We start from the raw sequence: 25,197 nt of genomic DNA, 5'->3' as shown, positions 1-25,197 counted from the left end.
GTAAGAAAAAGTAAGAAAATACATGTGCAAAGCAAGATATAAATTTCATTAAAATATATACAAATAAATTACTTGATTACCTCACAAGCTTATCTACCTAAAATTAATTACTGACTAATTAGCAACCCTGGAAAAGTTTTATTGTAGAAACTTCCATATTCATTATAAAGTCTGAGCCTCAAGTTTTAATGAAGTTCCATGATAAAAGAATAACAAAATTAGGCCATAGTACGTACCGCAGCATCTTAAAAGTTAATTAATTCCCTGACATTCAGCAATGTAACTAAATTACTTTGTACAGTTGTTTGAGCACAGTGTCTATAATCTTCTGATTAAAATAATGAGCCCCAAAGTCATCAGTAGCAATTATTATTTACTTACCTACCATCCCATCACCCACCATCCTGCCAACTCCTCCTCAGAATCTGAAGAGATTATTCTCCAGAGAGTTTTCGAAACTTTTTGCTCTAATAGAATGAGGGGGGGGAAAGCTTTTTAAACTTCAGGGTTCAAAGTCAGAGTTTCTGAACAGAAGTGTGTTTTTAAAATCTTAAAATTCTAACAAGGCTCTGTGCAGCAAAATACCTGCCAATTCACTATTGTTTACCCTGCAGTTTCTATTTAAATTTGTGCTGCTATCATGATTTCTTCCTACCTCACAGGATAATGAATCTAGATTTTATTTCTGTTCTTTGCCCAGACTTGTACAGCAGGCAAAGTGTTTGAAAATCAAAGGAAAAGAAGATATTGACTTGGATAATCTCTTCAGAGGTAAACACAAAAACACTAGCAAAAACACAGAATATACTTTTTGTTGTGCAGAATGTCTTATTTGTTTGACTGTTTGGTTTTAGCATTCCAGCAGGGAATAGTGGAAAAAGCCTAACTAGAGTCAAGAGAGACTTGTGTTCTAGTTCGCGCCCTGCGAGTGAGTCCCTTCACTTCACTCCTCAAACGTTCATTTTCTCATTTTAAAAGTTAAAGGGCTGGACTCTATGATCTCTATGGGCTCCACTCACGATAGGAAACGTGTAAAGCTGTAGAAGTTAGAGGTTCAGTGGTTGAATCCCCCTCTGCCATCTGCAGAGGCCATGGAGGGAAACCAGGAGTGTCTCACTGCACTTGTGAAGGTGGGAGACTGTGAGATGCACCTCATTAGTAAGAAAGGCTAGAAGGGTATTAGGCAAAATATTGAACCATCAGCGCTGAGGAATCTGTTGGAGTCCAGGAAGAAGAATTGCATGCGTTCTTTTAGTTACATTTCTTCCCAGTGAAGGCTCGATATAGACAGAATTTTGAGGTTAGATTATATTGTAGCAAGCTAAGGAATCAGTTTTCCCTGGATTCTGTTTTGATTTAGTCAGATGCAAACATTGATAGTTTCTTACTAGTGTCCCGCCTGCAGCCTTGGTAGCTCTGTACATTTGTGTCTCCCGGAAGATGTAGGAGATCTGTCTGCCTTCTAGAGGAAAGGAACATTGCTGAACTTTCTACTGACCTGGTAGAAGTCCAGTGAATTAGCACACTGTGCTGGACTGTGCCATCTCCAGTTACCCATCGGACTTTTCGTAAGAGAAGGAGAGAGTGCTTGGCAGTCATTGAACAAAAGGGCCGGGAGGTCAGTGAGCAGTGCTGAACTGCTCACTTTAGGCAGAGATGGAGCTCTTGCTTGTGTTGTCTTCGAAGAATTGTGGATTTCATCTCAGCCACACAAGGCCTTTTCCTCAGAAAAGAGAGGGCAGTTGAATTACTTTGGTTTTCATTGTACAGCTACATGTTTCTCCCTCGTAAGAAGAATTTCTATGTAATATAACCAGAGCTCAAGCTTGCTTTAAATAAAATAAATCACTGATGTTTTAGAAACTGTTCCATACAAATGTTCTCATCCATCTTACCAAGCCTTCATTCTGTAAATGGCATGTTTTGGAACCATGTAAGAAGCCTTAAAAAAAGTGCCAGTGTTTTAATTCATAGTTTGACACTTTTGAAAATATCTCCACAGAGTAATTATGTATATGTTCTTGTTCAAACAGATACACAATTTTGTAGTTCATATCATAAATGTAGTAATGAAGATCATCCTTACAAAAATAGAAAATGTCATAGCAAAATGCATTTGCATACTGTGAAAGATGAAATCTCTTCCAAGATGCTCAGAATGCACTTGCTCGTTTCTGCATCATGTATAAGAAGTTTACACCCATATGCTTGTATTTATTCATGCATTTACTGTGCTCTTTAATTTAAACATATCCTCGCAGCAGAGGTCTTTGTTATCAGATATGGCATTTATGTCAGAAGAGTGTGCAGTGGGAGGAGCAGTCGGCCTTAGGTGGAGCACACGGCTGCCTGTGGACCCAGACCGCCGTGTGTTGGGGAAGTGCAGGCAGGGTTCATTCCATCCCATTAAATTGGCAGGCCGTGGTTAGCACCTGCTTTCTAGTTTAGCCTTTTGTCAACCAAAGTGGCTCTTCCTTGTATGTCTGGAGTCCCCAACACCTATGCCACAGACCGATCTGTAGACTGTTAGGAACTGGGCTGCGTAACAGCAGGTGAGCAGAGGGCAGACGAGGGAGCAAAGCTTTATCTGCATTCACAGCTGCTCTCCATTGCTCACATGACCACCTGAGCTCCGCCTCCTGTCAGATCAGCTGCAGCATTAGATTCTCCTAGGAGCACGAACACTGTTGTGACCTGCATGTGTGAGGGATCTAGGGTGCGTGTTCCTTATGAGAATCTAACGCCTGACGATCTGTCACTGTCTCCCATCACCCCCAGATGGGACTGTCTAGTTGCAGGAAAACAAGCTCAGGGCTCCCACTGATTCTACGTTATGGGGAGTTGCATAGTTATTTCATTATCTATTACAATATAATAATAATAGAAATAAAGTGCACAATAAATGTAATGTGCTTGAATCATCCCAAAACCATTCCCCCACCCCGGTCTGTGGAAAAATTGTCTTCCATGAGACCAGTTCCTGGTGCCACTAAAGGTTGGGGACCTCTGTACTATGGGACTAATCCCCATTATTACAAAGTTTATTTGCTTTGGTTCTGACATGGATGAGACAAAATAATGAAAATAATAATGTTCTTACAGTGATATTAAACAATTATTTAATATTTTCTTTTATTTTTCTTCGGCCTGTAAATCTGATCATAATATCCCATATCCATGGCCTTCCTTTTTTTCCCTTTTTTTTTTTTTTTTTTTGAGATGGCATCTCCCTCTGTCACCCAGTCTGGAGTGCAATGGCGTGATCTCTGCTCACTGCAATCTCTGCCTCCTGGGTTCAAGTGATTCTCCTGTCTCAGTCTCCCGAGTAACTGGGATTATAGGCTCGCAATGCTACACTCAGCTAATTTTTTGTAGTTTAGTAGAGACAAAGTTTCACTGTGTTGCCCAGGCTGTTCTTGAACTCTTCAGCTCAGCTAATCCATCCTCCTCGGCCTCCCAAAGTGCTGGGATTATAGGCATGAGCCACTGCACCCAGCCTTCCCCACCCCGCCTTTTTTTTTTGGTCTCGGCATAGATTTGAATGAGTGCCTTCTTCATTCATCAGGAGTCTTTTGTTTATTTATTTATTTATTTATTATTTATTTATTTATTTATTGAGATGAAGTCTCGCTCTGTCACCCAAGCTGGAGTGCAGTGGCGCGATCTTGGCTCACTGTAACCTCTGCCTCAGGGTTCAAGTGATTCTCTTGCCTCAGCTTCCCGAGTAGCTGGAACTACAGGTGTGCACCACCGAACCCAGCTTACTTTTGTATTTTTAGTAGAGACGGGGTTTCACTATGTTGGCCAGGCTGGTCTCAAACTCCTGACCCTGTGATCCACTCACGTCGGCCTCCCAAAGTGTTGGGATTACAGGCGTGAGCCACTGTGCCCAGTCAGGGTCTTCTTTTTTTTTTTTTAAGGACAATGGGCTAAAATTTGTGCTCTATTTCATCTATGAGGGGAGGTTGTATACACTGGATTTTTAGAAATTGTATACACACATGCATACATTCACACGCAGATTCTGTTTTTTATATCTTGGGCATGTTTTCCATTTTTACTGGAAAAAATCATTTTTTAAAAATCATTTTATTTTAAAAATCATTTTATTCGCCATATATATCTTGGCATACTTAATAAAAATATTTTAAAGACTACCCATTATTTTCAAGTATAATTCTTAGCTACTGAACACACTTTTTTCAATATGTAAGCATATATCACAATATATAAACATAAGATTGGATAAACATATGTAACAACAATAATATATAAACATAAGATTGGATGATAGAAATTTTAATTACTTTGTAATGATAAAATTCTGTAGAGGAAACCATGATTATGTTAAAAGGATGTTGGTTGTGCATAACAGGAGCAAGTTGAAACTTGTCTTACTAATCCAACGTTTACAGGTAAGCTTATTGAGTGTTACCCCTAAGACATGACAGTGAAACAGTGAAATTCTAATGAAATGTAAACATATTCAAAGAAAAAATAGCCAACCATAGAAATGCTGACCCTACTTCCATTCAAGATTCTAGACGTGCAACCAGGGAACTTAGTGACTACAAGCTCTTTGATGTAAATGAAGAAAGGGATTGTTGCGAACGGCATGAAGATGTCCCACAGAAAGTGATACTGGCGAAAAAAAAAAACAAAAAAAACAAAAAAAAACCACTTCACATTAAAGAAACTCTCAGAGATATTTCACAACATCGTAAGTGCAAAGGATAAAATGTTAGAAGTGAATCTAACTTAAATTTAGGAATATGACAGTTTACCAAGGAATGGAAAAGATGCTCTCTTCATTTCACAGTTGTAGGACAAAAAGAAAGCAAACACTCCTTGGACAACTCTTGGTAAGTTTTTTTTTTTTTTAACAAAGAAATAAAACACCTTATCTCAATGTATTAAATGTTATAAACCACAGCATACTAATTAAATATTACTTTCACTAGTTTTAAATTTTCCCTAAGTATTTATGATGGACAGTAAAAGAGTTGTTAATATTTTGACCAAAATTTGTGAAGGTCATGAGAAAAGAATTACAATTTTCCCCATTGATTATTAAGCTCAGTTTGCATGGCTTCAGCTTGCATCATCAATTTTATAGCCCCTGACTACCATGCCTAGTGAGAACTCCCTATGTTTTATTGAGGACTGTTTCAAATATGTTCATAGGAGAAGCTGATCTGTAATTTTCCTTCTTGTAATGTCTTCATCTTGTTTTGATATTCCCTCTTTCTCCATTATCACCATTATCACCAAGAGGTGTTATGTAAGATTCACAACATTTATTTTTTAACCGTTTAGATGAGTTCACAGACAGGAAAGCTATCTGAGCCTAAAGTTTTTTTATTAAAAGAATTTTAATTGTAGATTCAATTTCTTTAATAGATTGAGGACTTTAGATTTTTAAAATTTCTTCTTGTATTAGTTTTTCTAGAAATTTATATATTTCTTCTAGGAATTTGTATATGACATGTAAATTTTCAAGTCTGTTGCTATAGAGTTGTTTATAATCCCCTCTGATGAGCTTTTTAGTGTCTGCAGATTCTATAGTTATGTCCCTTTTTCATTCTTGAAATTGATGTTTATGTGCTCGTGCGTTTTCTCTCTCCCTCTCTCTCTCTCACGCTCTCTCTCTGGTTTTGCCTCAGTCTCTTTCAATTAATCCTGCTAAAGATTTACTGATCTTTACAATGGACCAATTTTTGGCTGTGTTGATTTTCTCTAGTGTGCATTTGTTTTCTCTGTTATTAATTTCTGCTATTATGTTTCTGCCTGCCTTCCACTCTCTTTGGCTTTCATTTACTATCATTTTTCTAACTTCTTTAAATTATTACTTAGATATTGTGTTTTTAAATATATTTTAATATATGCACCTAAAGCTATATTAGCATTAGTTTAAGCATAGCTTTTCCTGCATTCCATGAGTTTTGATTTGTCAAATTTCATAATAATTTAATTCAAAATATTTTCTCATTTACATTGTTTTTCTTTTGTATGTGGGTTGAAGTATACTGATTCATTTCCAGATATTTGGGGATTTTATTATCTTTTCATTATTGATTTTGAATTTTATTCCACTGTGGTCAGAAAGTATATTCTGAGCAATTGTTAATCATACGGTTAGATCTTTATTATCTTTACTGATACATTTTTTCCTGCTTATTCATTTGATTCCTGAAAAAATGTGTTAAAGTCCTCTACTATGGTTGTGATATTATCTGGTTTTCCTAATATAGACTAAAAATATACATATTTTTAGTCTATATTACTAGGCTCATGAAAATTAGAACATTAGAATATTCATAATCAATTGACCCTTCAACATTTTGAAATATATATTTTATTTCTCCAAATGCTTCTTACCTTTAAGTTTCTTTTGTCTGATATTAGCAGTATTCTTCTGATTAGTATTTGTATGTTATATTTATTTCCATGCTTTTATATGCTCCATCACTGTCCTATGTTTAATATGACACTTCTAAGTGGCATGTGATTTTTAGGTTTAAATTCAATCTCATGGCAATCTCTCTCTTTCTTTCTTCTTTCTTTCTTTCTTTCTTTCTTTCTTTCTTTCTTTCTTTCTTTCTTTCTTTCTTTCTTTCTTTCTTTCTTTCTTCCTTCCTTCCTTCCTTCCTTCCTTCCTTCCTTCCTTCCTTCCTTCCTTCCTTTCTCTCTCTCTCTCTCTCTCTCTCTCTTTCTTTCTTTCTTCTTTTTCTTTCTTTCTTCTTTATGGGATCTATCTCTGTCACCCTAGACTGGAGAGCAGTGGCGCGATTATGGCTCACTGCAACCTTGGCCTCCCAGACTCAAGCAATCCTCTTACCTCAGCCTCCCAAAGTGCTGGGATTACAGGTGTGAGCCACTGCACCCAGTTGACAGGAGTCTCTTAATTGAAGTATTTAATACGTTTATATCTAATGTTATTAAAGTTAAGTTGGACTTAGGGTTATTATCTTTTTTTTTAAATTGACAGAGTCTCACTCTGTCTCCCAGGCTGCAGTGCAGTGGTGCAATCCAGGCTCAATGCAACCTCCACCTCCTGGGTTCAAGCAATTCCGGTGCCTCAGCCTCACAGGTAGCTGGGATTACAGGTGTGTACAACCATGCCCAGCTAATTTTTGTGTTTTTAGTAGAGACAGGGTTTCATCATGTTGGCCAGGCTGGTCTCAAACTTCTGGCCTCAAGTGATCTCCCCACTGTGGCCTCCCAAAGTGCTGGGATAACAGGTATAAGTCACCGTGCCCAGCCTATTGCTACCATCTCTATAATTGTTTTCTATTTTTCTCAGTAGTTTGTATTCAATTTTATATTTTTGCTTTATCTTTTTAAATCAAAATTCATGTGAGTATACCATTTTCCATCTATTACCTTATTTATTTTTAATATTCTGTTAGTAGATATCCCAGCTACTACAAAACGCATCTTTATATAGAATCATTTTTCCTCTATCTGAAAAAGTATCTTTTGTACTTCATTTATAGTGTCTTCTAGTTATTACTTTTTTTAAGACAGGGTTTCACTCTGTCACCCAGGCTGGAGTGTGGTGGTGCGATCACAGCTCACTGCAGCCTCAACCTATGGGGCTCAAGTGATCCTCCCACCTCAGCCTCTGGAGTAGCTGGGCCTACAGGTGCGTGCCACCATGCCCAGCTAATTTTTGCTTTTGTTTTTTTTTTTTTTTTTTTTTTTTTTTTTGTAAAAATGGGGTCTCACTATGTTGCTCAGGCCAGTCTCAAATTCCTGGGTTCAAACAATCTGACTGCTTTGACCTCCCAAAGTGCTGGGATTACACACGTGAGCCACTGCGCTTGGCCTAGCTGATTTTTTTTTTTTTTTTTTGAGTAAGTTTTTCTTTGTCCAGAAATGTCCTTTTTTCACCCAAACTTTTGAAGAATATTTTAACAGGTTATAGAATTCTAGATTGGCAGTTAATTTTTTTCAGGCTTTAAATATGATAATCCATTGGCTTCTGACTTCTATTGTTTCTCTCAAGAAGTCAGCTGTAGCTTTATTGTGTCTCTTTGAAAGGAGTATGTCTTGGAGTGTGTCACATTTTATCTGATTACTTGTAAGGTTTTTCTGTTGTCTTTCATTTTTAGCAGTTTTACTATGAAGTGCCTTATATTTGTCTCTTTAGGATCCATAGTGCTTAGGTCTGTGGGTGTATGGCTTTTTACCACTTTGAAAAATTTGACCATTATCTCCTCAGATACTGTTTATGCTCCATTCTCTCTCATTTCCCCTATTGAGACTCCGTCTACAAATATATTAGACTTTCTTAGTTGTATGTCTTAAGAGCTCTTTTCTTTATTTCCCCTCCATTTTTAGTACATACTTCAGCCTGGATATTTTTCTAGTGTCCTATTTTCAAGATCAGTAATTCTCTCTTCAACTGTCTCCAAACTGCTATTACACTCATGTAATTAATTTTTAATTAAATTATTGTATATTTCTTAGTTAGGCAATTTACCTATGTATGATTTTAATAGACCTTAGTTCCTGAGGAAAATTCTCTATCTTGCCATCTAATTTCTTAAACACATTATCACTGTTATTTATCCGAGTCATCTTTCGCCTTTGTTAGTGGAGCACTGAGTGAGTGAGATCAGCCTCGCCAAATGCATGGGAGCTGGGTGAGGCTTACTGCTGCCTGCTCCTCCCCACTCCCTTTGTGAACTCTTCTGTGCAGTAGAGGCAGTTATACTCCCTTCTGGAACATTAGCCCAGTGGCCTGAGAACCACCTCCCAATACTCACAGTGGCCACAGCTAGCCCAGCTCAAGAAAAGTCAGAGCACAGACCCGCCTAACCCTGCCCTCACTTGGTTGTGCCCCTCCACCCACCCTGGTAGCTTAACACAAAGGACATAAACTTTGGGGAATTTTATAGCCCTGCCTATCACCTGAGGAAAAAAAAACACACACTTTCCCTCAGCAACTTATGGGAAGCTTAAATCCCACTGCTACTACTGCAGCTGGGTGCTGTTTTGCAAATGCCACCTTATGGCTGGAGGCCGTCCAACATGGGCCATTAAACACCTCTAGGTAGAATGTGCCCAGGAAGGAGAAAATGAGTATGTGACCTCAGCTATCACCATTGCGTACAACACCCTGACTAACCAGAGGTTCTGAGCCTCTCCATGTGACAAGTTCACTGCAATTGTAACTATCATTTGAGAAACCCAACACACTAAGCCTCGTCTCCAACCAAGAAATCTCACAAAGTGTATGTAACTCCCCTGCCATCTCCATCAGAGATGGTGCTGGCATACTCTGCTGGGAGACTTGAAGTTAGTTTGCATTTCTGGATCCCTTGCAGACATTCCCCTGTACCAGCTCAAAGTGTGGTAGTCACACTGGTTATCTAGACCCAGAAGAGCACTAACAATCACTGTGGTCTGGGTCTCAGGAAGTCTCATTCCTAGGGGAAGGGGGAGAGTATCACACCAAGGGAATATCTCATGGGAAAAAGAATCTGCATGGCAGGCCTTGAGTCCCAGATTTTTCCACTAGTGGGACGTTTCTTGTAGCAGAGACACAATTGCAGTGCTGGGTGCAGTAAGGAAAGTCTACACCTCTACCCCAACAATCAGGCAGCATCTCTGATCATAAAGGGGCTTGGAAAGGGGATCCTTTTTCCCCACTGGTACACCACTGCACACACAGCTGGGGCTTCTCCCACAGGAATGCAATGTAGATGCATGTATAGACGGCCTTCCAGGAACAATTTAGGGTGATTGCATCCCTACAGGAGGAGCCCTTCTTAGATTCAGGCTTGCAGAGTCACAACTCCTCTCTACTTGGAATATCAACATTCCTACAGATGCAAAGAGGTACTTGTCTCATCTGAATAGCTGGAATACTGGGACAAGAAGGTGGATAGCTTTCCTGCTTGCCCGGCAGTGGAGCTGAGGTAGCTTCCACCCTTCACTCTGATAAAACCTCACCACATTTAATTTAGAGTTCCCCCAGGCACCTTCATCAAGGCTGGGACCTCTGCCCAGCATTAGGTATTATATATACCCATCTTTTTAGCTACCACAAATGCCTACCCCAGGGATATCCCTCCTATTGGCCTGAATCATCAGCTTAGTAAATAAAATACTGGGAAAAATTAAATAAATAAAGAAGTGTACACCATGGGAGAATGAGATAAGCTTCAAGAGATCCTAGCCATTCCAACCCTACAGGAGACAGTGAACTTGCCCACAGGCCAAATGCATAACTACTGCAACCAGAGCTTGGGAAAGCCAGTGCACAAAAACTCTCTTTAACTAAGGAACTCCTACAGAGTCTTCACCACTAAAAGCATCAAGAATCAAATTAGGCTATAATAAACTATAAACATTAAAGTCAGATCCTTAAGAGGAAAAAGAAGAAATTAAAGAAAAAGCACAGTCAAATCAAAAATAAATTTTGAGAACAATTTGAAGAAATGGTCCACCCAAATGAGAAGGAACCAGAAAGGTAATTCTGGTAAATATGACAAAACGAGGTTATATAACATCCCCAAGAAATCACACTAGCTCTCAGCAATGGATCCAAACCAAGATTAAGTCTTTGAAATACCAGATAAAGAATTTAGAAGGTTGCTTATTAAATTACTCAAGGAGATACTAGAGAAAGGTGAAAACCAACATAAAGAAATTTTTTTAAAAAAAATTTAGGAGATGAATGAAAATTTTCCAGAGAGATTGATACCATGAAGTAAAACCAGTTAGAACTTCTGGAAATGAAAGTCACCCCTAGGGAAATGCAAAATACAGTGGAAACGTTTCTTCAATAGACTAGAACAAATAGAAGAAAGAATCTCAGAGCTCAAATATCAGGTTGTTGAATTAACCCAGTCAAAGATGAAGAAAAAAGAATCTCAAGAGATGAATAAAGTGTCTAAGAAATATGGGATCATGTAAAATGGCCAAATCTAAGAATAATTGGTATTCCTGAGGGAAAAGAGAAGTCTAAATGTTTAGAAAACTTATTTGAGGGAATAATTGAGAAAACTTCCTTGGCCTTTGTAGAGATCTATATATCCAAATATAGAAAACTCAAAGAACTCCTGGGAAATTCATTGCAAAAAGATCATCACCAAGGCACCTAGTCATCAGGCTATCTAAAGTCTACATGAAGAAATGAGTTAAAGTTTAAGAGCTGTGAGACAAAAGCATAAGGTGACCTATAAAGGAAAACCTATCCAACTAACAGCAGATTTCTCAGCAGAAACTCTACAAGCCAGAAGGGATTGGGGTCCTATCTTTAGCTTCCTTAAGCAAAATAATTGTAAGCCAAGAATTTTGTATCCAGAAAAACTAAGCTTCATAAATGAAGGAGAGATAAAGTCTTTCTCAGACTAACAAATGCTGACAAACAAATATGCACCAAAATAGAACTTCCTTAAAGCACAAATCTCACAAGTCCTATAAAATAATAACACAATGAAAAAAAGAACAAAGTATCTAGGCAACATCTAATATGATCACAAGAACAGTACCTTACATCTCAATAATAATGCTGAATATAAATGGCCAAAGTGCCTCACTTAAAAGACACAGAATGGCAGAATGCATAAAAAAATCAAATATCTGCTATGTTCAAGAGACCCACCTAACACACAAGGAGTCACATAAACTTAAGGTAAAGGAATGGAAAAATATATTATATGCAACTGGAAACAAAAGTGAGCAGAAGTAGCTATTCTTATATCACACAAAACAGACTTTAAAGCAACAACAGTTAAAAAAAGAATGACATTACATAATGATAAAAGGATTAGTCCAACAAGAAGATATTACAATCCTAAATTTATATGCACCTAACCCTAGAGCTCCCAGATTTATAAAATAATTACTACTAGACCCAAGAAATAAGGTAGACAGCAACACACTAATAGTGAGGTAGTTTAATACTTCACCAACAGCACTAGAAGATCATCAAGACAGCACCAACAGCACTAGAAGATCATCAAGACAGAAAGTCAACAAAGAAACAGCAGACTTAAACTATACCCTAGAACAAATGGACTTAGCAGGTGTTCACAGAACACTCTTCCCAAATACAGAATGTACATTCTATTCATCAGCACATGGAGCATTCTCCAAGATAGACCATATAATAGACCATAAAACAAGTCTCAATAAATTTTAAAAAATCGAAATTATAACAAGGGTCTTCTCAGACTATAGTGGAATAAAACTGGAAATCAACTCCAAAAGGAACTCTCAAAACTATACAAATACATGGAAGTTAAATAATTTGCTCTTGAATAATTTTTGGTGTAACAATGAAATCAAGGTCTAAATTAGAAAATTCTTAGAAATGAATGATAATAATGACAGAACTTATTAAAGCCTCTGGGATACAGCAAAAGCAGCCCTAAGAGGAAAGTTCATAGTATTAAATGTGTGCATCAAAAAGTCTGAAAAAGCACAAATCAACAACCTAATATCACTTCTCAAGAAACTAGGGTAACAAGAACGACTTACACCCACACCCAGGAGAAGAAATATTAAAGATCAGAGCAGAACTAAATGAAATTGAAACAAAAAGAACATTACAGAAGGTAAATGAAACAAAAAGCTGGTTCTTTGAAAAGATAAACAAATTTGATAGACCATTAGCAAGATTAACCAAGAAAAAAGAGAAGATCCATATAAGCTCAATTATTCAGTAGAAATGAAACTGGATATATTACAATTGATATCACAGAAACACAAAATATCATTCAAAGCTACTGTGAACAATTTTGCGCAAACAAATTAGAAACTCTAGAGGAAATGGATAAATTCCTGAGACATAAAACCATCCTAGATTAAATCAGGAAGAAATAGAAGCCCTGAATAGACCAATAACAGGCATCAAGATTTAATCCGTAATACAAAAATTGCCATCAACAGCAAAAAAGTCCAGGACCAGATGGATTTACAGCTGAATTCTACCAAACATTTGAAGAAGAATTGGTACCAATTCTATTGAAACTGTTCCAAAAGATAAAGAAGGAATCCTTCCTAAATCATTATATGAAGCCGGTATCACCCTAATACCAAAACCAGGAAAGGACATAACAAAAAAAGAAAATTTCAATATCCTTGATGAACATAGATGCAAAAATCCTCAACAAAATACTAGCTAACCAAATCCAACAGCACATCAAAAAATAATAATAATACATTATGATCAAGTAGATTTCATCCTAGGGTTGCAGGTATAGTTTAACATATGCAAGTCAATAGATGTGATACATCATATAGATAGAATTAAAAACAAAAACCATATGATCATCTCAATAGACACAGAAAATGCATTTGATAAAATTCAACATCCCTTTATTCTAAAACCCTCAACAAAATAGGCATAGAAGGGGCTTACCTCAAAATAACAAAAGCCATATAAGGTAAACCCACAGGCAACAAAAGCCATATAAGGTAAACCCATAGGCTGAATGGGGAAGAGTTTAAAGCATTCCCACTGAGAACTGGAACAAGACAAGGATGCCCACTTTTACCACGTCTATTCAACATAATAGTGGAAGTCCTAACCAGGGCAATCAAACAAGGGAAAGAAATAAAGAGCATCTGAAGTGGAAAAGAATAATTCAGCCTGTCAGGATTCATCAATGATATGATAATATACTTAGAAAACCCTAAATACTCATCCAAAAGACTCCTAGATCTCATAAACAAATTCAGTAGGGTCTCAGGTTACAAAATCAATGTACACAAATCAGTAGACACCGACAAAGACTAAGCCAAAAATAAAATCAAGAACTCAATCCCTTTTCAACTGAAAAAAAAAAAAAAACAAGCCTGGGAATATACTTAACCAAGGAGGTGAAAGATTTCTACAAGGAAAATGACAAAGCACTGCTGAGAGAACTCATAGATGGCACAAACATATGGAAACACACCCCATGCTCATGGATGGGAAGAATCAATATTCTGAAAATGACCATACTGCCAAAAGTAATCTACAGATTCAATGCAATTCCCATCAAAATATCATCATTCTTTACAGAACTAGAAAAAGCCATTCTAAAATTCATATGGAACCAAAAAAGAGCCTGCATAACCAAAGCAATACTAAGCAAAAGGAACAAATATGGAGGTGTCACATTACCCAACTTCAAATTATACCACAAGGCTGTAGTTATCAAAACAGCAGGGTACTGGTATAAAAATTAGGCAAGTAGACTAATGGAACTGAATAGAGAACCGAGAAATAAAATCAAATACTTGTAGCCAACTGATCTTCAACAAAGCATACAAAAACATAAATTGGGGAAAGGACACCCTATTCAATAAACGGTGGTAGGAAAACCGGCAAGCCACATGTAGAAGAATGAAACTGGATCCCCATCTCTCACCTTATACAAAAATCAACTCAAGATGGATCTAAGATCTGAAGCCATAAAAATTATAGAAGATAACATTGGAAAAACTCTTCTGGACATTAGCTTAGGCAAAGAATTCATGACTAAGGTCCCATAAGCAAATACAGCAAAAACAAAAATAAATAAATGAGACCTAATTAAACTAAAAAGTGTCTGTGCAACAAAAGAAATAATCAGAATAAACAGACAACCCACAGAGTGGGAGAAAATATTTGCAAACTATGCATTTAACAAATGACTAGTATCCAGAATCTACAGGGGACTCAAACAAATCAGTAAGACAAAAATAATAATAATCCCATCAAAAAGTGGGCAAAGGACATGAATAGACATTTCTCAAAAGAAGATATACAAACTGCCAACAGACATATGAAAAAGTGCTCAATATCACTAATCATCAGGGAAATGCAATGAGATACCACCTTACTCCTGCAAGAATGGCCATAATTAAAAAGTCAAAAAACAGTAGATGTTGGCATGGATGTGGTGAAAAGGGAACACTTTTACACTACTGGCAGGAGTGTAAAGTAGTGCAACCACTATGAAAAACAGTATGGAGATTCTTTAAACAACTGAAAGTAGGACTACCATTTGATCCAGCAATCCCGCTACTGGTTATCTACCCAAAGGCAAATAAGTCATTATATTAAAAAGACACACACACACACACACACACACACACACACACACAGAGAGAGAGAGATGTTTATAGCAGCACAATTCTCAGTTGCAAAGATATGGTACTAACCTAAGTGCCATTGACCAATGAATGGATAAAGGAAATGTGGTATATATACACCATGGAATACTACTGAGCCATAACAAGAAATGAAACGATGCCTTTTGTAGCAACTTGCATGGAGCTGGAGGCCATTATTCTAAGTGAACTAACTGAGTAATGGAAAACCAAATAACATATGTTCTCACTTAAAAGAGGGAGCTAAGCTATGAGGATGCAAAGACATAAGAGTGATATAATGGACTTTGGGGACTCAGGGAGGAAGGTTAAGAGGTGGGTAAGGGATAAAAGGTTGACTGCATATTGGGTACAGTTTACACTGCTTGGATGACGGGTGCACTAAAATCTCAGGAATCACCACTGAAGAACTTATCCATGTAACCAAAAACCACCTGTACCTCCAAAACTATTGAAATTTTTTTAAAAAAGAATTGGAAGTGCTAGTATTCAAAATCAACATAACAGAAATGAAGAATGCCTTTGACAGGCTCATTAACAGACTCAACATGACAGAAGAAAGCATCAGTGGGCTTTAAGATGTGTCCATAGAACCTCCCAATCTAAAAAGCAAAGAGAAAAAAAAGATGAAAAAGACATTACAGAATATCTGTGAACTGTGAGAACTGTGGGATAATTACAAAGGGTATAACGTGCAATGGAAATATCAGAAAGAGAAGAAAGATGAAAAGCAGCAGAAGAAATATTTGAAATGATAATGGCTGAGAATTTTTCAGAATTAATGGCAGACACCAAAACACATACCCAGTCAGCACGAAGAATACCAAGCAGGATAAATATCAAAGCATCTGAACCTACATATGTCGTATTCACACTCTACAGAATCAAAGATGAAGAGAAAATCTTGAAAGAAGCCAGAGGAAAATAATCACCTTACCCATAGAGGAGCAATGATAAGAATTACATTGGACTTCTCTTCAGAAACTACGTGAGCCAGAAGAGAGTGGAGCAAAATGTTTAAAGCATTGAAAGAAAATTCCACAACCTATAATTCTGTATGCAGTAAAATTATTCTTCAAAAGTGAAGGAAGCATAAAGACTTTCTCAAACAAAAGCTGAGGAAATTTGTCTCCAGTAGAACTGCCTTACAAGAAGTTTTAAAATAAGTTTTCCAGCGGGTGCAGTGGCTCACGCCTGTAATCCCAGCACTTTGGGAGGCCGGGGCGGGCGGATCACGAGGTCAGGAGATCGAGACCATCCTGGCTAACACGGTGAAACCCCGTCTCTACTAAAAATACAAAAAATGCCGGGCGTGGTGGCGGTGCCTGTAGTCCCAGCTACTCGGGAGGCTGAGGCAGGAGAACGGCGGGAACCCGGGAGGCGGAGCTTGCAGTGAGCCAAGATCGCGCCACTCACTCCAGCCTGGGCAACAGAGCGAGACTCCGTCTCAAAAAAAAAAAAAAAAAAAGTTTTCCAGAGAGAAGGAATGTTATATGGGTCAGAAACCCAGAACTACTTAAAGGAAGAGCATTAGAGAAGGAAAAATGAAGGTAACATAAAATATTTTATTTTTTATAGTCTTAATTGATAAAAGTTTGTTCAACTGTTTTTTTAATAACAATAGCAAAAATTAATTTGGTGAGTATAGCTTATGGATAGGTGAAATGAATGCCGGCAATAGCATAAGGGATGAGAGGGAGGATTGGGGAATATTCTGCTATAAGGTGCTTGCGTGGTATAGTGCTAGTTGAAAGAGGACTTAAGTAAGTTGTAAGTGTATAGTGCAAACTTCAGGGCAATCACTAAAAATAATTTTTAATTTAAAAGTATAATTGATATGATGAGAGAAGAGAAAATTGAATCATATAAAGTGCTCAGTTAAAATTAGAGAAGGGTGAAAAAGAGAGGAAGACTAAAAAAGAAAGAACAAGTGCAACAAATTCAAAATGAAACAAACTCAGGGTGGATCATGGACCTAAATGTAAAATGCAAAACTATAAAATTCCTAGAAGATAACAAAGGAGGAAATCTACGTGGCCTTCAGTTTGATGATTAGAATAAACACCGAAAGCACAAACCATGAAAAAGAAACTAGATAAATTGGACTTTATTAAAACTAAACATTTCTGTGATATGAAAGACATAGTTAAGTAAATGAAAACAAAAAGCGAATCACAGAATGGAACAAAAGTTTCTCAAAACATATATCTAAGAAAGGAATTGTGAGCCAAATGTACAAAGAACTGCTAACATTCAACAGTAAGAAAACAATCCAATTTTTAAAAGGCCAAAGATCTGGACCGACATATCAGCAGACACAAATGATAAATAAACAAAAGATCAACAGCATATATTACTTGGGAATTGTAAATTAAAATGAGGTACCACTACAAAACCTATTAGAAGAGCTAAAATCAAAACACTGAAATACTAATGTGAAGCAACAGGGACTCTGTCATCCATTGCTGATAGGGAAGCAAAATGGTACAGCCACTTTGGAAGATAGTTTACTAGTTTCTTGCAAGGTTTCTTACAAAGGTAAACACAATATTAACATATGATCCAGCAATCATATTTCTAGGCATTTATGCAAATGAATTTAAAACTTACATTTGTACAAAAACCTCCACAAGAATGTTTACAGCAGCTTTATTTATAATTGTCAAAACTGGAAGCAACCAAGATGTCCTTCAGCAGGTGAATGGATAATAGGTGAATCTGTGATTATATTCATACAAAGGAATATTATTCAGTGATAAAAAGAAATTAGCACCAAAAAGACATGAAGGAGCCTCAACTGCATATTGCTAAGTGAAAGAAGCCAGCCCGAAAGGGCTACATACGTAATTCCAAGCCTATGCAATATACTTGGATATGGATATTTTGTAAAAGACAAAGCTACAGAGATAGCAAAAAGACAATAGTGGATACATGTCATTATACATTTGTCAGAACCCATAGAACTGTACGATATAAAGTCCTAATGTAAACTAAGGACTTTTAGTTAATAATATTAATAATGTATCAATATTGGTACATTAATCGTGAGAAATGTACCACACTAATGCAAGATAATAATAAGGGAAAGCGTGGGATTAGGGGTAAAGGGGGCATATGGGAACTCTCTGTACTCTCTGCTCAATTTTGTTTTTGTTTTTTTTTTTAAGTAAACCTAAAACTGCCCTGAAAAATAAAAGATCAATTTTAAAAAGGAAAAAAAAGCTGATTGGGAGTACTTCATGTCTTCGTAATGACTCAGCAGTATTTGGTGTACCTGAATGCGTTTTAATGTTTTAGGCACAGAGGAGTAGGAAAAACTGGAGTAGCGGGGAGAGGAAGGGAATTATTTGCAGTGAGCTGAAAGATCATTCTAAGGGAAGGAGCTGGATAATCACATAGCTCAAGGAAGCTATTCTGACAATTAAGAAAAATAAACTGATGGCATAATAAGAGTATGTAATGAATATTCTCCATTGTAGCCTAGAAAAAAGTAAATATCTATTATAAATGACAATAGTTGTTGTAAGATAACATAAACAAGTCACTGGTTCTTATGGAGCATAGATTTTGTATCTATTCTTGATAATACTCTCCTGCAGCTCTCTATTACTTTCTTTGGATGTCAATTAAAATATTAATAACAAGACCGTACAAGATAGAATAGAATGTAGTAAGTTTCTCATTACAATGGATATCTATTAGCCTTACTTCACTTAGAAAAAATAAATACTAGAGAACTTTATCCCAAGTTAGAGACCAGCTGACATTAGCGGCTTGGAGGTGCTAAGACTGAAATGATTAATTTGTCTCCCTGCCAGATCTTCTGAAACACCTACACTCACAGGTCTGCTGGAAGCGTCATCGCAGCAGCCAATGAGGCTTTAAGTGAGAAGAAGATTCTTGGAACTGAGTGGAGGGGTCTGGGTGCCCTCTTAGTCTCCTTTCTAGGATATCTTGAGCTTTTTTAGCTTGGTTTTTTTAGCTTGGTTTTTAATGTATTCTGTATTATCCTTCTAAAAATTCCATTTGCCCTTCTTTTCATACAAAATGTTTTCTTATCAAATTCCAGAAGCACATGAAAATGAGGAAGCCAGTTTTCTGGCTGGAATACGAGACTTTGGTTTAAGATTTATGGATTACAATTCATGGATTTTTAAGAATTATAAACATTATTGACAAAATATTTTGAAATTGTAAATGTGAAGAAAAGTTATACTGCAAGAATAAGAAAGGCAGAGTAAAAATAAACCTGCTTTAATAAGTAGATACTTATTTTTAGGTACAAGGCTTGAGGGAGTGACAACTCTGAAAACCACGTTCCACAGCAGCCAGTCTGGTGCATGTGGGCAGCCATGCCAGAGGCTTCCTTGGAGTATTCCAAAAATAACCCTCTCGAACTGGAATCTGTCTCTGACACATCCTCTTCTCCATACTGACACTGTCTCTGGTTATAATAGAATGCAGCTCCACCTTTCCACATCACTCCAGACTAGATGCGTAATCAGTCCCTCTGACACTGTTGCTGGAATAGTGATCTGACACCTGCCGTCAGCTGAGGGTCCTGGGCTATTGACTGTCAAGAGCTGTGGGAGACTGGACAGCCCAGAGACAACTGGAGAAGCAGATCTTATTGCTGGAATAATTGCACCTTTGTGTTCCAACACTGCACAGTATTTTTCTCAGGAGCCAAAACTGGCTTCTAAGATTCTTGGATTCCAGGCTCACCATTCCAGGCAAGGTGATAGGGAATTGTAATAACTTTAATCTTATTCCCTGTATCAGATTAACATGCATGTTGGCTTTGAAAGATGTGGCATTTCCATCCTTAGAGTCTATGAACACGTAAGGATTATATATGGGTGTACAGGATGCCCCCTAAAGCAAAGCAGTTCTCTCCCTTATTCTTCATTCCTCCCACAGCACTGCCAGGCTTTGTCTTCTTTGTCTCTAATTTCAGTGCTAAAGGTAAATATCCCCAGGATAGAGCAAAGAACCTTTACCTTCAAATATACCTTAGATCAAAGAGAGAAAGCCCCTGCATCCCTCCATCAGATTGATAGTGTGAGACACTTTTTCTCTTGATTATAGGTACTGTGGACTTGAAAAAAAAATTCCCTGATTCATAGTCTCCTTGGGGAGACAGGCCTGTTTTGTAAGAAAAAGTTTTCTAAACTTGGGATTTATATTCCATAAAGACACAGACAATGAGGAAGAATTCAAGGCTTGTTCTAAAGGATGCAGCAAAAAGGTTAGATAGAAGGTTCAAGGTACTGGAGCAATGTAGAGAATGAGGCCGTGGAATTCCTTTCCTTAAAAACCTTCAGACAAAGATTGCCCTGGGATTCTCTTCCCATATGGCACTGCTATTTTGACATTTCATTAAATTTCTGAGAGACAAAACTTATAAATAGTAATGCCACGCACCTATGTCTAAGGAGAAGAATCAGGATTTGATGTCTTGATTCCCACATGTATGATTGGACAATCTATTTCAGTTCAACTGAAATTCATTACCGAGAAGTAGAAAATGAGAGTTGTTGCTGGTCCCAGCATACTTGAGTTAAGCCATGTTGATTATCACAGAAGTTAAGAGGCACAAGAAATTTTTATCTCTTTATAAATTAAAGGAATAGCTATTACGAGCAATTTTAGATAAGGAAGGGGCATAAAATATTTCAGTACCATATGAAAATAGGCTTAGGAACTGTACCTGATACATGTTAAGAGTTTGGTTGAGTCACTCTGAGTACACTGCTTGTCTTGTTGCTATGGTTACTGCTGCCTTGTGCGGGTACACCGTGTATCGTTTATGTCATGGACTTTATTTATTAGCATAGACAACTCTTTCTTCTATTATTTACATGGTTCTCCTTCATTCATTATTTTTTAATGTTTTTCATTGTTGTTTTCCTATTTTGAATACTTTTAGTTGATGTATTTTTTCTTCACATTTTGACTGCCAAGTTTTCAGTGATTTTGATGTGCAAAATAATCAGATTATAAAATAATCACAAGAAAATTAATAAAATAAACAATAAAGTAACAAGTATTTAAGGAAATGAAACTAAAAAGAGAGAGAAGTTTCCTGAGTTTTCTAGATATAGCTATTTTGATGAATTTTTCTCTTTTGTTTGCCTTTAGAAAGAGATAATTAAAAAATAAAAAAACAATTTTCCCCAGTGGTGAGAGACTGTTATAAACTCTTGCCTGGTTTTTATTCTGTGATTATGAAAAACATACTTCTGACCAGGCACGATGGCCCGCGCCTGTAATCCTAGCACTTTGGGAGGCCAAGGCAGGCAGATCACCATCACCTGAGGTCAGGAGTTTGAGACCAGCCTGGCCAACGTGGCAAAACCCCATCTCTACTAAAAATACAAAACTTAGCTGGGCGTGGTGGCATGCCTGTAATCACAGATACTCGAGAGGTTGAGGCAGGAGAATCACTTGAGCCTGGGAGGCAGAGGTTGCAGTGAGCCAAGATTGTGCCACTGCACTCCAGCCTGGGTGACAGAGCGAGATTCCATCTTAAAAAAAAAAAAAAAAGAAAGAAAAAAAAGAAAAGAAAACACTTTTAAAAGACATTTCTTAGCAGTGGCATCAAATAACTGTTTTCTTAATATATTCACTCTGATAGTAATACTGATACTAACAATATGTTCATCTAGCACTTTTCATTTATAAATTACTTTCATGTCCCGTTTTTCCTCTGAAAGATTGTGGTTTCCGTTTTACTGTTGAGGCGGTTGATCTGCAGAGCAGGTGATTTACCCAACGTCACACAACTCATGAATGACAGAGTTGCAGCTTAGAGTGACCTCTGCAAATCTAGAGCTTTTTTCCCCATGGCCCACCATTTCATCAGGACACCCACGGAGTTAAACTGACTGTGTGGTTTCATGGAAAGTGCCATTAGAAGTGAGGTTGGAGACCTGACTTTAAGCCTAGCCACAAACTCACTTTGTGGCTGAGCCCTGGGGGTGGGCCTGAGTCTCCTTTCCTGCCGCATGGAGAGCCTTTCTCTACCTCTCAAAGCAACTGAGTGGATAAGAAAGGGCATTAAAAATAAGGGACACTATATATAAAGGTCTGACCAGCGCTCAGACATTTCTCCATAAATTCATTGGAAGTAGACTAATAACGCTTCAGAGGGAGTCTGCTGCCCAGTGCCTCGTGCCCAGCAGGGGCCCATGTGGGATGTGTGTTCAGGATGCAGTGACTTTTGCTTCCTGTCTGACTACTGCTGAGTTCTTGCTCAAACACAAAAGCAAACTTCTGCCGAAACTTTGAGAATTTTGCTTTGTGCTGAATAGATTGGCGTTGAAGTCTGAAGGCAAAAGCCACGTCAGTGTCTCTGACATGGTTGTTCTGTTTAATGACAGTCTCTTTTTTCTTAAGAAGAATGCTTTTCTGCTTGGCCAGAAGTTTCTTCTTGGAAATGACAGAATGGCTGTCTCACTGTTAATGAATTTTACAGCCCAGATTCCTTTTAGTTTAATGAAATATGGACAAATCAACCCAAAGCCATGCTTTAAAACAACGTAGAGGAAACCACCACTCCCCTGAAACACTGAGGTGTTTTCTGCCTGGCTGGCCAGCGCACCTCTGAGGTCATCGCCTAATAGCCGCGTGCATAGTGATTAGATTACGGTTCACAGTTGATACTGGTATGCTTTAAAAATAAACACAAAGTCCCCCGTACACAGAGAAGAGGCTGAGGACAAAAGCTTAGTCATGTGTGATTCACATACGTATCATGAAGTATAGCGGAAGGATCCTTCCCCGGGTCTGAGAATCTGGGTTCCAATTTAGTCACTGTTTCTCTGGCACTGGACACCCCTCCCCCTGGACCACTATCAGATGATGCTTTGCGCTTGGCTAAATTGCAGAGGTTTTTAATTGTTTCCTTGTTATATTTTATATCAAAAGATGGTTTTTAAAATCACTTCTGTCAACATGAGGGTTGGACAATAACAAGTTTTCAAAGTTATAACTCTTGTTTGAGTGTTGTTTTCTGTGTAGCCTTAATATAAAAAACCTTTGCTGACCGAGCTGTCTAGATTGCTCCAACAAAATCAATCAATCCATCCATCCATCAATCTGTGCCTTTAACATACTGTCGAAGAAAACTTACTTTCAAATATATCTGGTCAGGTGAATGGTTCTTCCTTTTAAGGGTCAGGGCATAGAACCCTACACCTCTATACCAGCCTTGACAACTTTTAAACCTAGTGAGGTGAAACATAATGAGGTCTGAGCAAAGTGAACATGGTCATAATACCAGATGTAATTAACAATATAAATTAATCTAAGAGTCAATGTCCAAAATGTCAGAAATTTTCTTTGGGGGTCTTCATTGCGCCAAAAGGTTAAAATCTCTTTAAACATCATGAACGTCTAGGAAATTTGTAAGATAAGTTGGAACGGCTAAAATGGTTACTCTTTCATATGTAATTCAGGATGATATAACTAGTCACTGAAAATACGCATGAGATGCAATTTGGCTTGCCTCTCCAAGTGGACAGCGCTAAGGTATCCAGTCATACTGTCTCACAGATTCCTGAGGTTAAAGGTGCAATTCCCCTGAACGAGTCTTAAAACCAGGTGTTTTCAACTGCATAGTGATTAGATTAGACACTAAGATAGCGTCTTCCTGTGGATTCATGTGGAGTAACCTGTAAGTGAAGCAGAGGGAAGCTGAGCTTCAGGGAAAGGGAAAAGAGCCCAAAGCCCAGCCACACGGTGCCACCTCCCTGGCCATGCAGGGGACTTGCGGCATTTCCACAGAACCATGTCTGTGGTCCCAGCATCACTCGTGGGTTCATCGAGCACATATTCTTTACATACCCAGCATTCTTCTAGGCACAGGCCATATCGCAGGAAATAAGAGCAACGCTGGTCTGAGCTGTCGTGGAGCTCTGTGGCGAAGCGTTAATCTGTTTGAGGTTATAGCCAAGATAAGTGCCAGGCAAGGGCAGCACAGGGCTGGGAGATCAGGGCCTGTTTCTGGGAAAGTGACATGGCCCAGATCCAAAGGATGAGGGGAATGAAGTGTCAGGGATGGGGTGGGGGCAAGGGCAAAGGGCCTGGGAAGAAAAGAAGGATGTTTTCTAAGTGTTTCCATTCACTAGCAGTAGGAGTACTGAGTGTGCTAAACCCCTGGAGGGAGTATCTGATTTGATATTCTCACAGAGAGGGGAAACTAAGGTACAGGAATTGAATTTCATACCCCTGACTCCACACCTCACGTATGGAGCCAGGGATTGAATCCAGGTCTTACTATAGAGCCTCTACTGGACTGCCATCCTGCACTGCCTCTAATATGAGCAGGTGGGCACTTTGGGGGACTTAAGTGACAGCACTGTATGAGACAGTCTGTTTGCCAAGAAAAAAAAAATTATGATGATGCAGGCTGAGTCAGGTGTCTCAGTCCATCACTTCTCTTGCTAAGATCTACAGTGCTGTCAAGATGGAGTTTGGAGAGTCTTTAGTGGGGAAGATGTTATCACTAAGAATGGACAAACACACAAAAGCATTGAGAGCCTTTATCTTCCAGGGAGGAAATAAGCAGAGGGACTTGAAGAGCAACATCAGAAGAGAGGTGATATGTCTGCTAGCATCTGGCAAAAACAGGCAAAAAATATTTTTTATACATTCTGAAGTACAGAACTTAACCCAAGCATGTCAGTTAGACTTTGCAGAAGCATTTGCATGCCATGATTTTTTCAGTCACTTTTCACATATTTAGTTCAGCTGCCTTTACTGAACATATCATTTATGTGCCCACTAGACTGTGAACTTCCCATCAACTTAAAATAACAACAGAGGGAGACAAGCTCTCCAAAGAAAGAGTTTACTGGGGAATAGCAAGAGATTGTCATTAGGATACGCGTGCTGTGGTGGACCATAGGTGCAACCAGAGAAGCAAGGGAAGGCAAGGGTTTTTAAAGGGGAAAGGAGGGCAGTTGCATTCGTTCTTCTGAAGCAATTTTGAGGATTAATAACAAGGGTGAGTCAGTCTATTAGTGAACAGGCCATTAATGAGCAGGCATCCTCATAGAATTAATCTTTGTGCTAGGTTGCCATGGCCTTTGTGAAGGT

General features: G+C 38.0%; 1 protein-coding gene across 17 annotated transcripts in view; it reads left to right on the top strand.

The window, feature by feature from the left end:
• The window catches only part of L3MBTL4 (L3MBTL histone methyl-lysine binding protein 4), a 449,613-nt gene that overhangs the window by 326,648 nt on the left and 97,768 nt on the right, over positions 1-25,197 (top strand). For 10 of the 17 annotated variants that reach the window (XM_015121580.3, XM_077974766.1, XM_077974762.1 and 7 more), the window contains one exon: positions 701-771. The exons of 4 other annotated variants lie outside the window; for them this stretch is intronic. In XM_015121580.3, the coding sequence (XP_014977066.3) occupies positions 701-771 (71 nt within the window). Of the gene's footprint in view, positions 1-700; positions 772-1,440; positions 1,864-25,197 lie in introns of those variants that run through there. 3 more of the 17 variants (XM_077974772.1, XM_077974771.1, XM_077974773.1) reach the window with 1 other exon arrangement.

This window comes from Macaca mulatta, chromosome 18 (genome assembly GCF_049350105.2).
Source record: "Macaca mulatta isolate MMU2019108-1 chromosome 18, T2T-MMU8v2.0, whole genome shotgun sequence".
Classification (NCBI taxonomy): domain Eukaryota; kingdom Metazoa; phylum Chordata; class Mammalia; order Primates; family Cercopithecidae; genus Macaca; species Macaca mulatta.
Note: the sequence above shows the minus strand (reverse complement) of the source record. Positions and strands in the feature narration are given on the sequence as shown.